Source organism: Triticum aestivum, chromosome 2A (genome assembly GCF_018294505.1).
Source record: "Triticum aestivum cultivar Chinese Spring chromosome 2A, IWGSC CS RefSeq v2.1, whole genome shotgun sequence".
NCBI lineage: Eukaryota > Viridiplantae > Streptophyta > Magnoliopsida > Poales > Poaceae > Triticum > Triticum aestivum.
Genome location: NC_057797.1, coordinates 728,574,313 through 728,590,114, shown reverse-complemented (window position 1 = coordinate 728,590,114; position 15,802 = coordinate 728,574,313). Strand labels below are relative to the sequence as shown.

General features: G+C 43.0%; 1 protein-coding gene across 1 annotated transcript; it reads left to right on the top strand.

Annotated features, from left to right (window-relative positions):
• The first annotated feature begins 3,522 nt into the window (after window positions 1-3,522).
• LOC123190637 (protein RCC2) lies at window positions 3,523-11,055 on the top strand. Its single transcript, XM_044603307.1, has 16 exons — window positions 3,523-3,851; window positions 5,100-5,161; window positions 5,227-5,294; window positions 5,479-5,600; window positions 5,945-6,050; window positions 6,183-6,234; window positions 6,328-6,445; window positions 6,535-6,565; window positions 6,749-6,772; window positions 6,852-6,976; window positions 7,766-7,847; window positions 8,005-8,127; window positions 8,221-8,274; window positions 8,367-8,436; window positions 9,501-9,534; window positions 10,458-11,055. Exons 1-16 carry the CDS (start codon window positions 3,668-3,670, stop codon window positions 10,793-10,795), a joined length of 1,593 nt encoding a protein of 530 aa, XP_044459242.1. The 5' UTR covers window positions 3,523-3,667; the 3' UTR covers window positions 10,796-11,055.
• The last annotated feature ends 4,747 nt before the right edge of the window (window positions 11,056-15,802 follow it).

The window sequence follows — 15,802 nt, the reverse complement described above, 5'->3', positions numbered from 1 at the left end:
AGGATCAGGTTCGAAACATGATAGAGCTGGAGTAACACCAATTAAAGAGAAGCTTGTACAACATTGTTTGAGGTGGTTTGGACATATACAACACATGCCTCCAGAAGCACTGGTGCATAACAGAAGGATAAGCATGATGATAATGTCTAGGAAGGCCGGGGTAAACCAAACTTGACATGGGAGTGGGAGGAGAATTAATAGTGGCCATGGGTGGTTTCAACTCTAGCCTATCCTAATTTGTTTGGCGCTGAAATGCTTAGTTGTTGTTTTGCGCGATTCAAGCATGAAAAGCAAAACTTTTAAAACAGAAGACCAAAAGGCAATTTTTATGATGAAGGGATTAGCTTCCCAAACAGAGGTAAGAATATGGGAATTGTCTAGAGTTGACAACAACCGCCAAAAAGGCATTTGGTTGTTTAATTATTTGCTAGGCAGACATGGGAATGCCTAAACCACCTTACTAGACATGTTTGCATATTTATCCTAGTACTTGAGACAAAGAGGTTTCAAAGAATTTTTATTTTGAAAACCATTCCAACATATTTCTAACGGTATTTAGTGAGTTCGTAGACAAACCTTGTATTTAACAAGAAACAAGACATGTACTCCCTCTGTAAACTAATATAAGACTTTTAGATCACTTACGGAGGGAGTAGTAAGTAAATAGGGATAGGTGCAAACACACATTTGACTAAAGTTAAACTTCCAGCGTGTGAAAGCATGTTTGCTTTGTATCCTGTTTAATTTAGCTCTGAACTTGTAAACTTAAATAGGAGAAGGACATATCTCTTTTCGCAAGTAAGAAATCAGGATGACCAAGTTGTATTATATCTATACTAGCACAATGCTCGTGTGTTGCTACGAAACTATAATACAAGGAGTTAGGTCACTGGCTTAGGAAATCGTCAAAATATGTTGGCGCCACATGGCCTTTGCGTGTGGTTCGCTATTTTGAAAAGAACAAAAATACAACAAAAGATCACACGTCAGGCATTGGAGAATCTGAAGTGACCATAGTCCTTACAGACACAACATTTTGAATGTTGAAACATATGAGACATTGGTAAGTTGACCCACAAGGGCGTGGATCAGGTAGGAGGACAAGGTCTGTTTCATTTTTGAATTACAATTTGTTCATTCTCTTGTTCTATGATACAAAACTGAAATAACTTGGTTGAAAAAAAAGGAAAACAATAGCATTATATTGAGTTGGAGTCACATTTTTGCATTTGTTATTTGTGCCATTTATAAGTGTTGGTCTCGCATGAAAGTAGTAGTGTAGTTATTTATTTATGTTAGGTCCCACATGTGAGTAGCAATACATTTGTTTATCTATGTTCTTGGAAGGTTGCTATTCTCAATGTGGGTAGAGATGTGTTTGTTTATTGGTGAAGGTTGTTGGTTCCGCATGTGAACTCACCATCAACTCCAACCTTTATAAGTAGGAAAGAAATCCGTGCCAAGATCATCGAAAATGACATGCTAGCTGAAGATGTGAGGCCAATACATTTTACTGAATACGATGATATATTTATCCCAATTAAGGGGTTGTCCCAATTAAGTGCATAATGAGTGATCACCAAAGCAATAGTCCGACCATTATTGTCGGTGTTGATCCATACACTATGAGATCGTATGCAAACATAAGCGAGTTGATAGGGGCAAGAAGCTCCTAAGGGCATGTTTGGTTAGCGCCAAGAAATCCTCAAATCCGGCTCCTTAATCTTGCTTCCAGCTTCTTGATAAAAATCATGGATCAGAAGCCAGGAGCTGGGCAGTTGCCGATCACGCCCTAAATTTATGCCATTTTAAGTTTTTGGATCTCAAGGCAACTTTTTTCGTTGTCCCGCCCATTGTAGCAATTCATTGACTGCAACGAAAAAGGTACTAATATAAATTACAGTCTTCTTCATATACTTCGCCCATCCTGGGTTATTAGGCCACTTAGCAAGCGAGTTGTAGACATACTTCCAAGGCCCCCTGTTGGATGCGGGTGTTTGCTTTTCCCTCGACCCTGCCAAGCATGTGCATGACTGGTTGACGTTTCACATGATTCACTACATGCAGAAACTTAGCATGCAGAATAAGTCGTTGGTTATAGAAAAAATCCCGTCACCGGTCATAGCAAAACACCACCCATCACAGATCTAGCAAAAAAAAAAAAAATCAACGCCGCCGATAGCAACGGCCAGATTTGCTGGTTCCAGCATCCACGATTGTGGTTGCAGCAACAAACGTCGACGGCAGCGTCGCAACATGGTTGTCGTTGGTTCTAGCTGCCGGTTGCAGCTCTGGTTTAGCCGATTCTAGCATTAAAACTGGTCGGTTGCAACAAAAGTGCAAAACACCAACGTCGCCGCCTGGTGATAGCTACCGTCGGCGCCAGTTGCAGCACTGGACTGACCTGTTGCAGGAAAATGGCCAAAGCTGCCGCCTATGGTAGCTGTCGGTGTCACCGGTTGCGCCTGTTGGTCTGGCCGGTTGCAGGAAAATGGCCAAAGCTGCCGCCTGTGGTAGCTCTTGTCTGGCCAGTTGCAGCAAAACCAGATTTTGGTTCTAGCATCGCCATCCACGCAACACTCCCCATGTTGTGTCCCATCTCCGATGAGAGATGGTCGTCAGGGATCAGGGCTGCAGGGCCGAGCGTTGGCCATCGGTGAGAAAGGAAGGAATGGGTGGAGAAAGACCTAGGGAAGGGGGTGTGAGGGTCGCGGCCGCGATGCAGGTGGTGCGGAACGGGATCGATGCTGCCGGGACAGGGGAAGCTGAGCTGCGCTCGAGGAGAAAAAAGAAATGTGCAATGCTGATAATGAAGGGGTGCGCGTTGTTGCTGGCCGCATGATCACGATTGATCGTGAGGCTTGCGTGGGACAAGCGCAATCTTCCTTCGGTCGGTCATACACAAAACATTTGCCAAAATGGTAGGCAATTTAATCATGATTTTTTTTATCATGCCATGTTACATGTTCTCCTTCTTCAACAAAGTAGACATGATACCTAGTTGTCAGAAAAAAAAAGCAGACATGATACCCCGCAAAAAAAAAGTCGACATGATCCTCTTCTCTCAAAGAAAAAGAATGATACTAGGTTTTTTTAGCACGTGGTCCCACAAGAAAGAAATCTAGGACAATCAGAAAATTTCGGAACCCATCGCTGCATCACACCACCTGACCAACAAAATTAGTACTAGTACCCAGTTCTACCATCGCGTTGCTCGTCGGCTGAACCCGACACGGGCACCCCACACCACCCAACGGCCCACAAGTCAGCCTCGCATGCCCCACCGAAAAGGAAACCCACAAAGTCGAGCCGCGCCCTCAACCAAAAACACAAATGCTCTCCCACAAACCACGATCAAACCCAATGACCAGTGGCCCCGACAACCGAGCGGTCCCACAGGCCAGCCTCACGCCACGAGCAACCGCACACAAAAACCTCCACGATATTCTCTCACTGGCCCAGCGGAGCCCCACTGCACTGCGGCTGCGGCGGGATAAATATCTATCCCGCCGCAGAAAAGTGTTTCAGTCGACTCGGGAGGTTGGTGGTATCGTTTTTCGATTTCAAAAACCGCCCTCCTCCGCTTGCCCTTTTCCGCCTGCTCCCCGCCGCATCTAGGGTTTCCGGCCCCCCGAAATCGCCCCGCCCACCGCCGCCGCCGGCGAGAATGTCGGCCAGCGCCGCGCCCGAGAAGGCCGCCGGGTCCGGCGGGGAGCTGCTCTACTGCGGCGCCACCAACTTCGACGCCATCAACCGGAAGCTGGCCAGCGGGATGCAGGGCAACCTCGTCTCCCCGACGCGGCTGCGCTCGCTCATGGGCGTCGACATCGTCTCCGTCGCCTCCGGCTGCAGTGAGCCCCTTCGCCCCTTCCTCCCTCCCTCCCTCACTCCCCGCACTCTGTGACGATTCCGTGGTTTGTTTCTAGAGTGGGGGATGGATGGGGACTGGCGCGCGTCGAAATGTTTCGAGTACGTGGGTTAGCAGCGCCGCACGGGTGCGAAACGAGGGAAGTAGTTATCACGAAAGGAGAATAAAAGAGATGAGGGAACTAGAGTTTGTCTCTAGTTCTGCTAGTTTCACATTCGTGGGTGCTCTGGAGGAGATTATCCTGGAATTCTGCCGTTATGTTAGTTGCTAGCAAGTCGATGCTGCAGGTTGTGCCGCAAGGCCTCCCTGTACCATGATGTGTGTATATATTATATGACATTTTCAGCTAGGAGTCCACTACAGCACGACCAACTGAGCACGCGGTACATGCGCACTGACACAGGCTTGTCAGTGTCAGCTATTGCGTCATCAGTTAACGGCAGCGTGCGGTAACATCACGCAAGATCGAACAGAGTGGAACCGCATCGTGCTGGAAGCTGTTTTTTTTTTCTGAACGTTCTCTCCAGATATTTGTCGTTTCCGCAAACCTTAATGGCATTTGGGATCTTAGAACATGCCTGGATTGCGTGCTGCAGCGAAATAACTCACCTGCCTGAATTTCCTAGGTTGTCTCTGTCTGTATAACCCCCAAATTTATTCCCATTCTCTTCTCTCAACCCTGCTATCTGCCACGCGTTGCTCCCTGATTCCACTGCCTGGCAAGCTCTTCGACTCTTCGTTGACAGCCATGCAGACCTTGTAGTGCTTATTACATTCCTAATCCTGAGACCGTGACACCTCTGCCTTTTATTAACCTCACAATTCCATCCATAAGTGCCACAGGGAGGTGCGTAACCTAGGTAACTGCAGAAGGGCACAAAATAATTTCCCTCAACACTAACACTGCTTTCTATGCAAGCTTTTCTTGGTTGTCGTTAGCAATCTTGTCAGGCAAAGCAAGGCTTTTGTCGTGATATCAAACAGCCACACTTGTCTAGCAAGGCCAGGACTAGGTGGATGCTAGCCTGAGAACCAAATGAACCCAGGAATGAGTAAGCGAGGGAGAGAGGCAGGGATTGTTCTCTGGAATTGTTACAGGGTTTCTTCTCTTACCATGACATGTTTGTCTTCTGTCATCCTTAGTTTCAACTGATATCTTATTGTTAGCTTTACATACTTGGGGACCCGACATACCTTGGCACTTTGTTGATGATTTCTTTTATTTTGCCAGCCGCTTGCCATTGTGTTGCTTTGGGTGCTGATGGGCGTTGCTATACATGGGGTCGCAATGAGGTATAAATATAGCTTCATAGTTCATTTTGTTTGATGTGATACTCAGCACTACTCCTTTCTAGCAGAAGGGGCAGTTGGGACATGGGGATACTCTTCAACGTAACCTACCGACTGTTGTTTCTGAACTATCAAAGTAAGATAACTGTGTGCAATACCTATTTCCTTACTTCCATATGAATTTTTTAATAGCTGTGTACTGCATATTTTATTGCTAAATTCACGAACTGAGCAGTTCTAGTCTAGTTGCAACGGTTATAGGTGGTAAAGGTTGCCTCAGTGTGTGTTTAAATGCTAATGAGCAGTTTTTCATTGTGCAGATATAAAATAATTAAAGCAAGTGTTGGAAAAAATCATACAGTGGTTGTAACTGATGACGGGAAGTCCTTCGCATTTGGCCACAACAAATTTGGACAGTTGGGGACAGGTTCCCTAAAGAATGGTTGGTACTTCTTTCATTTCTTTGTGGTTGATATGGCATCAGCATTGTAAAATTGTTGTGTGAAGAAATAATCTTTACTTGGGCAATTATGGCTGTGTCTGCTTGGAGAATGCTTGATATTTGTTTTCTTGAAATTTTTCAACATGCTATCTCTTGTCGAGCCATTAATGATCTAATTTAGTTGTCCCATGCAACCTATTACATCTTACAAATGTGCAAGACATTCCAGGTCTTTTAATTGTTTAGGATGACCGACTAAATTTTAGAATATTATGAGCAGCTTATTTTACCTTTTGGTTCTTACACTACTATTTCTTGTCCCTGTTGTTCTAAAATTGCTGCAGAAATTGAGGCATCGCCAGTGCCCTGTCTTGTGACGGAAGTGACTGGTGTTGCTTGTGGTGCTGATTTTACTGTCTGGCTGTCGTCAGTCGAGGGCTCTACTATACTGTATGTCCTACTGAAATTTGTGAAACTTAAACATCTTGATCTCCTTCCAATTGAGTTTTTTTTTGGGTTGTAGTTAGCGAGTGATGTTTGTCAGTTTTCTAAGCAGTGTTTCATTCTTCTGTGCTTTTTCAGTACAGCAGGCCTTCCTCAGTATGGCCAACTTGGTCATGGAACCGACAATGAGGTTTATTGCTACCCCGTAAAACAAATCTGTCAATTTTATTATTATCATCATCACCATCATCAAATAATTCTGTTTTGATTCATGCTATTGCAGTACAATACCAAAGATTCGTCAGTAAAGCTATCATATGATCCTCAGCCCCGTCCCAGGGCAATAGCTACATTATCTGAGAAAACTATTGTCAAAGTTGCATGCGGAACAAACCATACAGGTACTTTCTACTCTCTTTATTTTTAATATTTCTTTTGAATCGTGTGGATTAACACTAATCCCCGCACCTTCTTTTTACTTCTATTGCAGTTGCAGTTGATTCGAGTGGCTTTGTTTACACGTATGTTCTTTATCCATCATTTGCTTGACACAGTTAAAACACACTAGTTATGACCTATACTGTAATGTCTAACATATGTTGTTCCAAGTTCCTTCCTTTATTACATACAATTTGTTAAAGTCCTGTTTTCTCTTTTCTTATGCAAATAGTTGTGTTTTACTCTTTTCTTTTTTATTTTGCCAGATGGGGGTATGGCGGATATGGAAGGTAAGATATTCTTGTCATGCATTTGCTATAATCTTGATATATCCAACAATATTCATCTGTCCACTTGCTTATTACATAGGTTGGGCCACAGAGAACAGAAGGACGAGTGGCAACCTCGCCTCGTTGAAATATTTCAAAGGCACAATGTTCTGCCTCCCAATGCTATTCTGTCAGCTGGTTCTGCAAATTGTGCATGCACTGCTGGTATGACATAGCTTTCTGTGACGCACAGAATATTTTATAATGCGTTTTGGTGTATAAATTATTAGGAGTTCATTATTGGCCTTATCACAAAAATATATTAGGAAGGAGCAGTTTTGAGCTTGTAGATGGCCAAGTATTCAGTTATGTTTGTGTAGCACATTGGTTATATGTTGTCTGGATGAGGTGATTGTACAATTATTGATGCATCTCAGGAAAATGGCTTAGGCCAATGGAGTGTGTAATGGAACCTAGCCTTCTGCACACTGATACTGTTCCTCAAGCCTGTCAAATATCATTGTACCAGGAATAGTTTCTGTGATTGCATACATACACTTGGAGGCAGTTAATTGCTTTAGCAGGTTGTTTGTTCCAGTAAGCATTTTCTAGAGCAAGGCTATTCATGAAGTTTTCTGGTCACTATGTTTTGAGCATTCAGCCAAATTGTCCTGTTTTGTGGGCGTATGACTTTATCACTCTGATGGTCAAGTAATTTTCTGAAGTATGGAAGACATGTACATTTTTGTTTGTCTATAAGTTCTCTGCTTGGGTTTAGGTGCATTATAATGTGACGTGCATCTAGTTTCCCATGTGCTTGGGTCTACAGTTATTCAAGTAGTTTCTTCTTCTGCCAGTTAGATGAGATTTCATACCATATACCACTATAAAGGGTTTGTGACAAATATTAATTATATACCTTGAATTCTGCCAACCAGATTGGTGTTGATTATGTTGTACCATTTATAACTGAAACGTTACCATTAACTGTTGATCATTTTGTTTGATTATTAGGCGGGGGGCAGTTGTACATGTGGGGAAAGATGAAGACTACAGGCGATGACACGATGTATCCGAAGCCACTAATGGATTTGAGGTTCCTTACAAACTGTCAATAATTGTGGAATAATATAGTAATGAACAGTGACACCGTTAGCTATATTTTTCTGTTATTTACTATTGCCACATTTGGCTACCTGTTGAAGTAGCATTATCCTCAACCATATGTTTAATTGATATTTTGTTTACTTCAGTGGTTGGAACATCCGCTGCATGGCTTCTGGTACCATGCACCACGTTGTTGGTGCAGATGATTCTTGCATAAGCTGGGGTAATGCCCAATATGGAGAGCTTGGTTATGGTCCTATGGGACAGAAGTATGTGTATTTAAAATGCTGATATTACATGAAATAGTAGCTATTCAAACTTTCAACTGTTAATCTTCTCTTACAAGTTACTGCTATGCGTAGGTCATCTGCGAATCCTAAGAAGGTTGACAGTCTTGAAGGAATGCATGTTACAGGGTAATTAGTAGTTACACTGAATCACTATGTATATCTATTAGCATCTCTTGTTAGTAGTATAGTCAATACTAAGTTGAGAGCACTTTCTGCAGTGTTGGTTGTGGATTCGGACTGTCTCTGATTATTGTGGACAGAGCAAAAGCTGGTGATAAGCTTGATCAGGTAACTATACATATGTGTTCATGCATGAACTATTTAACTGCTTGAAGTTACTTAGACTTTAAAATTTAATGTAATATATCATTTGTATTGCTAAAGCTAATCAATAAAACTGGGTTGGATCAGTGAGCAGCTGTACTTCTGGTACTAGCATGTTATAGCATAGTTTTCATATCTAAAACCTCATTTAGTCTGCATCATCTATCAGATGTTATGTGTAACCTTTGGATTCCAGGCATTTCTTTTAGGCATGCAGCCCCTTAGTTGAGCTCTGTTCGATAATATACAACGCTCTTCAGCAACTAAAATAGCATATTAGTAATAGATCCAGGTGAACAGTCACATATGTATGCTACATACGATTGAAGTAAAACTAGGAGGTTACAGTGAAACAAATTGTGTCACACACATCGATCCATTAACATAACACTCCCTCAATTCCTGAAAAGGGGGCATACTTTTTTGTAGGGAAAAAATTATTCCGAAAACATTGGGTTCCCTCCTTTAGTTCCGTGCAATTTTAGTTTCTCTGTGGCCGAACCATTGGGCATCAGCATGCACTCGTGATCAGATAAGGGAAAAAGAAAGGCAGCCCTCCCTGTTGCCAGGTGTTGGGATTAAATGCCACATGTATGATTTCCAAGGAAAAAAAGGCCGCATGCACCACGCCCAGATCTAATACTCCCTTGCATGGAGTGTGCTGGAAGTAAATGCTAGGGCACAACGAGTGGATGCAGCACCTCTAGCAAAAAGTCCAATGGCGATGGTGGCGTTCTAAGTAAGGCTAATTGTGAGGTGTATTAGGGGCAGACCATAAACGGCCACATTACTTCTTGTTGGTCTTTGCAAAATTACACCCCTTTTATAGGAATTTAAGGAGTACCTCTTATGGTGTCTTCTTATCCTCCATACTTGTTCTTCATGGGGTCTTTGCCCCTTATGTCTGTTTCCTGTAGTTGTAGTGATTAGAGTAATAATGTACTACATATTTGAGCACATCAACCTCAGAATATGTATCCTTTCATTACCCAGCTAATATATGTGTACATGTTTTGTTTTTGTCTCAGCTTGATATTTATGATGGTGATGCCTCCACCCCAGGTTTGTATTCATCTTATTTTGCTTTACAATGACATCATTGAACATATGCATTGGTCTGCAAGCTTGAAACATGTAATGGGCAAAAGCTAATCCTGGTTTGTTTTGGTTTGATCTGTTACAAAAGAAAGCTTTATCCTCTCTTTTTAAATATATATTCTCCTTTCATGTCAGACAATTAGCTATCTTTTCAAAAACTTATTCTCGGCTTAGTCCTTATTTTTAATTGAGTAAATGTTATCTTGCAATGCTTTTATACCATGAACTCGACAATTGTCTGCTGCATTGATGATATTTAACTTAATTTTATTGTTGCCGTTGCACCGCAATGATGTCAAGCAGCAGCTCTTGGGATATACTCCCTCCGTCCTGTAATATAAGAATGTTTTTGACACTACACTAGTGTCAAAAACGTTCTTATATTATGGGACAGAGGGAGTAGAATTGTATACCTTGATCTCATTAACTGAATAACTTGTTACTTTGCACCTCATTGGGCCAGTGTGTGGCCCTTTTCTAGCAACGTTTGGGTGGTTCATTAGATTTGCCATGATATGGAGCACAAATGCCATGTTAGTCAGTATAACACTAGAAAACAAAACCACATATGTGGTTGTTGCCTGGTTGGTATGATGTTTGACAACACTAGTAGCCTCTGTTGCACTGAATATGCTGTGTTCTGTTTAGCTTAGAGGTTCTTGATTATGCTGGCCAATACTACTATGTTAAGACATTGCTTTCATGTCCAACAATATTTATATTAATGATGTATGTTTGAAGATCAATTTTCATGATGCATAAAACCCAAATGAGCTGGTTTATGTTGGAATTGTGCCGACTGCCAAAATACTGCACCCTGCTTACGCGATTACCATCCTGGTGTTTCCTGTATATGCTCATGGATGGTTTTGTACTCTTCTCTGCAGTAGAAGAGACTGTGGAGCCAAAGGTGACCAAGAAGGCGCCTGCTAGCGCTAATTCCAAGTCCAACAAGCGGAAGAAAACCAAGGACCTCTCCGAATCAGAAGAGGAGGACGAGGACGAGGATGATAGCGAAGACGATGAGAACGGTGATGCGAGGGGTGCAAAGGGCAAGCGTGGCCGCAAACCATCGGGCAGGGGCAGAGGCAGGGGAGCCAAGAAGGCTACCCCAGAGCCGAAGTCGTCTGGGAGGGGCAGAGGCCGCCCGAAGAAAACTGAGAGCCCGGCTGAAAGCTCGGGACGAGGTGGGAAGAGGGGCCGAGGCAGACCCCGGAAGTCTTAGACCTCTCCGGCGAGCCTTTTTGGTGAAATCAGGTCAAGCGATATCTAACACCTGATATGATGTGATCCAGCCCGGCCATTCGACAGTACTCTCTGACTGCCTGCTATTCGAGAGATTTTTTCCGTGTAGTGGTAATCTTGTGATTGTGAGCCTGTAATGTTAGCATGCGCAACCGTATTATTCATTGGTGACCGTGAGTGAATTTTTCTGCTCAATCGTGTGGAATCCGCTCTGCTTGAGTTGTTGGCTTAATTTTTTCCGATGCTGCTGAGTATATGGAACATCCCATCATAACTTTTGTCTGAGAAGAAACATCCCGTCAGAATGATTTGAGCCAACCTAATGGAATCCCGCGGTGGTCCTGACAGAAGCAATCTGGGCTGGAATGGGCCTAGAACAAACTTTATTCACCCAGTACATCGAAACAACGACCAGTTTGGCTCCGGTGTACCCACAAGTGCATTATTTTTTCCGTTGGTATTCGTTTCCTCCTAGTACTGCCACTGTAGTTCGCAGGCCAGCGTACGTACATGTTCTTCAGATCCACCAGTTATATACTTGCACGTTCACAAGAGTTATCTTTGAATGTACTACTCCTGGTATAAGGGTGGCAATACGCATCCAATGGTACTACAAGAATAGTTTACTGGTACCTCTCTCTACCTCCAAACTGAATTGCCCCTGATAAATAGAGTCGATGAGATGAGGCAGTTGGGAGCATGCGATCAAGTGGTACGAGTAGCAGTAACATGCAGTGTCCCTTCCCCGGGCTTATCCATGTGGCACTGGATGCCCCCTGCGAGGACGACGACAATAAACACGACGGCACTTGCACATATCTATCTATTCAAACGGACGGACATCCCCCATAAACATATACGGGCGTCCTCGGCAACGTTTCACTGTCCATGTGCGCGCCTACCTCCCACTATAGCAGCATGTAGCGGCGACGTGGAGTGGGCGAGTGGCTTGGTGGCAGCAGCGGCATGTGGGCGCGTATCAGGGTACGTACCAGAGGACACCATTGACCATGAGGCTGCTGGCCTGCTGCCATGGTAGATTCCGAGCTAAATTGTCTGCCCATGGCATCAAGTCCTCAACGTGCGTGGGTTGGACTTACGAGGAGGATTCTTCGGTGCTCATTGGTTTTGGAGCCTTATTACCAGTAGAGTACCATCTTCAGTTGATACAGAAACCTGAAGATGCTTCTTGCTGCCTGCTGCTAAGTGCTAACAAAATCATGGGTAGTACATAAGTCACATGACACGCTGACTTGGGCAGTAAAATTGTCCGATCGGTCTTACGGGGAACTCGAAAGATTCTGAGCGCTCTACTCTACGGATTGACCCGGCTGATTCCCCCTAAGCCACCGGTATTTTTTTTGTGTGTGAAATATAGTAGAGACACGCTTGTTCACAAACACGTATACACACTCACCCTTATAAACACACACAAGCCACTGAAATTCGCAGTTGTGGGCACTTACATGGCAAAGTTATGATCAAAATCCTGAACACTGCTAAAGAAAAGAAAAATGTCAGCCTGAAAACCATGCCAATATATCTAAAACAGCTCGACCAACACAAGAGAACCACTTCTTCTTCTTCAACACATCATAGTACAGATTAATTTCGGCTATCTTGTCTTAATCGTCGTCGCTTGTTCATGTACTCTAGGCCACAGTCTGTCGCCTCGACCGGTAGACAAGGCAACCAATGGTCATGTCGAGACAGAGTGTAGTGTGCTTAACTCCTATCCGTTGCTTGCCGCATTGTGGCTAAGGCATCTTTACCTGCTTGAGTATCTTGTAGCTAGAGTGTGGTTTATCAGGCTGGGAATGTGCTGCCAAAACGACATGCAACCCACCAAGATGCGAGATGTGTATCACACAAAATATGTAGTGACAAATGCAACTGAGAGAAAGTCTGAAGGAACACTGGGCGTAAAACTGCATGTTGTGACATGGAACACAGGAAGATAATTGTAAAAAAGAAAAAACATAATAAGCGAGTGGTTAGCCAATTGCCATGCTTATGTTTCAGAGCAAGTATTTCAGTCCAAATATCCTTATAATTCAGTTCATGGAGTATAATGAAACTGGAATGTAAGGATATTTAGAAGGAAGTTAACTGGTAAATGAAATTAAGAGGGCGATTAACCAATTACTACTATGCATCTAAGATGGTAATTAGTGTGTGGGTAATTATTGGGGTGTGAGGTTCCAACTATTCTTTCATCAAATGTCAACCTGAAAACCATGTCAATATATGAAACAACTCAACCAATACAAGACAACAACTTCTTTCAACACATCACACAAACTAAATTCGGCTATCTTGTCCTAATCACCATTACTTGTCCATAGGCTCTAATCTACAGTCTGTCTTCCACTAGACAAGAATCAACGGTCATGTCAAGGCAGAGTGTAGTTATGCTTAACAAAAAACCCATCCGTTGCTTACCGCATTGTAGCTAGCTATGCAGCTTGAGCATCTTGTATTCTTCTAGAGTCAATCCGCAATGAATAAATGTTTGCCAAGTCACCAAGACCTCTGCTATTTAAACATGCCATTCATCAGGAAATAATGGGAGATTTAGACATTTTGGGCTCTTAGAGGACTTTTGACCTTTTTTCGAACGGGAGGCTTTAGACTTACGTCTGGATGCTGTAAGTTCATGCAATGAACTAAGCCCAGGTTGATCCAAGCCTACGTCCGAAACCTCTCCCACTACATGAGCTAGGAGCTGACCATCTACCGTGGCATGCAGCTCTCCTCATCTAGATGAGAGGGAGTGTGTCTGCGAGGAACCAATGGAGTAACCTTTAACCGGTTATACTCCATACGTCCCAAAGCATTAGTCGGAACAGAAATTTCCTTCTCATTACTACCTACACTAACACCAACATTATTTAGATTTGAAGCAATTGTAGTAGCAGAGAAGGATAAAAAGGATTTGGATGATGACATTATACCTGTATTGTTGAGGTTATGCACTGCTTTACGACGCATTGCCTTGGCCAAGGAGTCCTCATTCGTATCCGACCTCCCATCCCCGGCTCCATCGACAGCTAAGCACGCGAGGCATACATCGGTGGTAGTACATAAGTCACATGACATGCAGAATTGGGCAGTAAAATTGTCCGATCGGTCTTACGAGGAACTCAAAAGATTCTAATCGTTCTACAGATTGACCCGGCTGATTCCCCCTAAGCCATCGACTTTTTTTTTTGTGAAATATAGTACAATAGCTTAGAGACGCAGATGTTCACAAACATGTATATACCGCTCATCCTTATGAACACACATAATGACACAAACCACTGACATTTGCAGTTGTCGCATAGGGACACTTACGTGGAAAGTTACGATCAAAGTGGCGGCCTGAAATCTTGGACACTGCTAAAGAAAAGAAAATTGTGAGCCTGAAACCATGCCAACATCTAAAACAATTCTACCAACAAAAGAGAACCACTTCTTGTTTTTCACCGCGTCATAGTACAGATTAATTTTGGCTATCTTGTCTTGATCACCATTGCTTGTTCATGTACTCTAGGCTACAGTCTGTGGCCTTGCCCGGTAGATAAGGTACCCATTACCCAACGGTCATGTCAAGAGAATGTAGCGTGCTTAACCTCCATCCGTTGCTTGCCGCATTGTGGCTAAGGCATAGCCTTGCTAGCTTGAGCCTCTTGTGGCTAGGGTGGGGTTTATCAGGATGGATTGTGTTGTCAAAACAATATGCAACTGACCCAGATGTGAGAGGATATTTAGAGGGAAGTTAACTGAAAATGCCAAACGGAGACCGAGCTTCATGAAGGCCTTTATTTGAAAACTTCAAAATTCAAACTTTTCAGTTTCAAAAAATTCTGAAAATGAATACACATATACCTAGATACATAATGTACACGTGTGCAAATTTTTAGTTCGAAATGCAATAAAATGTGAGGTACACAAAAAAGACAAATCTGAGGCTTTTTAGCATATGTACTGTTCATCTTTAAAGTCCATGATTTTGTTTTTTTTGTGCAGCTCGCAATTCAAGGTATTTCATCCTAAAAAATTTCACACATACACTTTACATCCTTGCATACATGTCTAATTTTTTTCAGAATTTTTTAAACCCAAATTTGTGAATTTTGAATTTTTCAAAATAAAGGGCTCCATGGAGCTCGGTCTCCAAAATGCCCTACTCGATGTTAACTGGCAAACAAAATAAAAGAGCGATTATCTGAGTCAGGTGATGCTAAAGGATGGATTAAAAAAACTCATGGATGCTATCTCTGTGAGATGGTAATTAGTGTGTGGGCAATTATGGGGTGTGAGGTTCCAACTTTTTTTTTCAGGCATAGTTAATGATAGAAGTGTCAGCTTGAAAACCATGTCAATATAGTACTTGTATAAAATAACTCAACCAACACAAGACAACAACTTCTTTCAACGCATCACACAAACAAGATTCGGCTATCTTGTCCTAATCACCATTACTTGTCCACAGGCTCTAATCTACAGTCTGTCTTCCACTAGACAAGACTCAGCGGTCATGTCAAGACAGAGTGTAGTATGCTTAACAAAAACCCCATCCGTTGCTTACCGCATTGTAGCTAGCTACGCAGCACGAGCATCTTCTATTCTTCTAGCTAGGGTGTGGTTCATCATGCTGGAATGTGTTGTCAAAACAATTAGTAGGTGACACAGATAAGAAAAGCCACACACACAGAGAGAGATGGTGCTGCCCTAGCTAACTGAAAAGAAAAAAAAACGAGAATCTGAACAGCAACCATACTACTAGTAGTACGGTTAGGTGGAGCCTCGTTGTCTTTGCAAGAGAAAAGAAGGAGGGGAGAGGTGGAGTCTCCTTGTCCTCAATCGTGCTAGTAGTCATTGAGGCAAAAGTCTCTCACGGATTAGGGCTACCCAGCTAACCCTTGTCATTTTCAGTTTTTTCCACCTCTCTAAGATTCCTAGATGCTAAGCTACCTTGTGATTTGCTGCTTCTTCTGCTCCA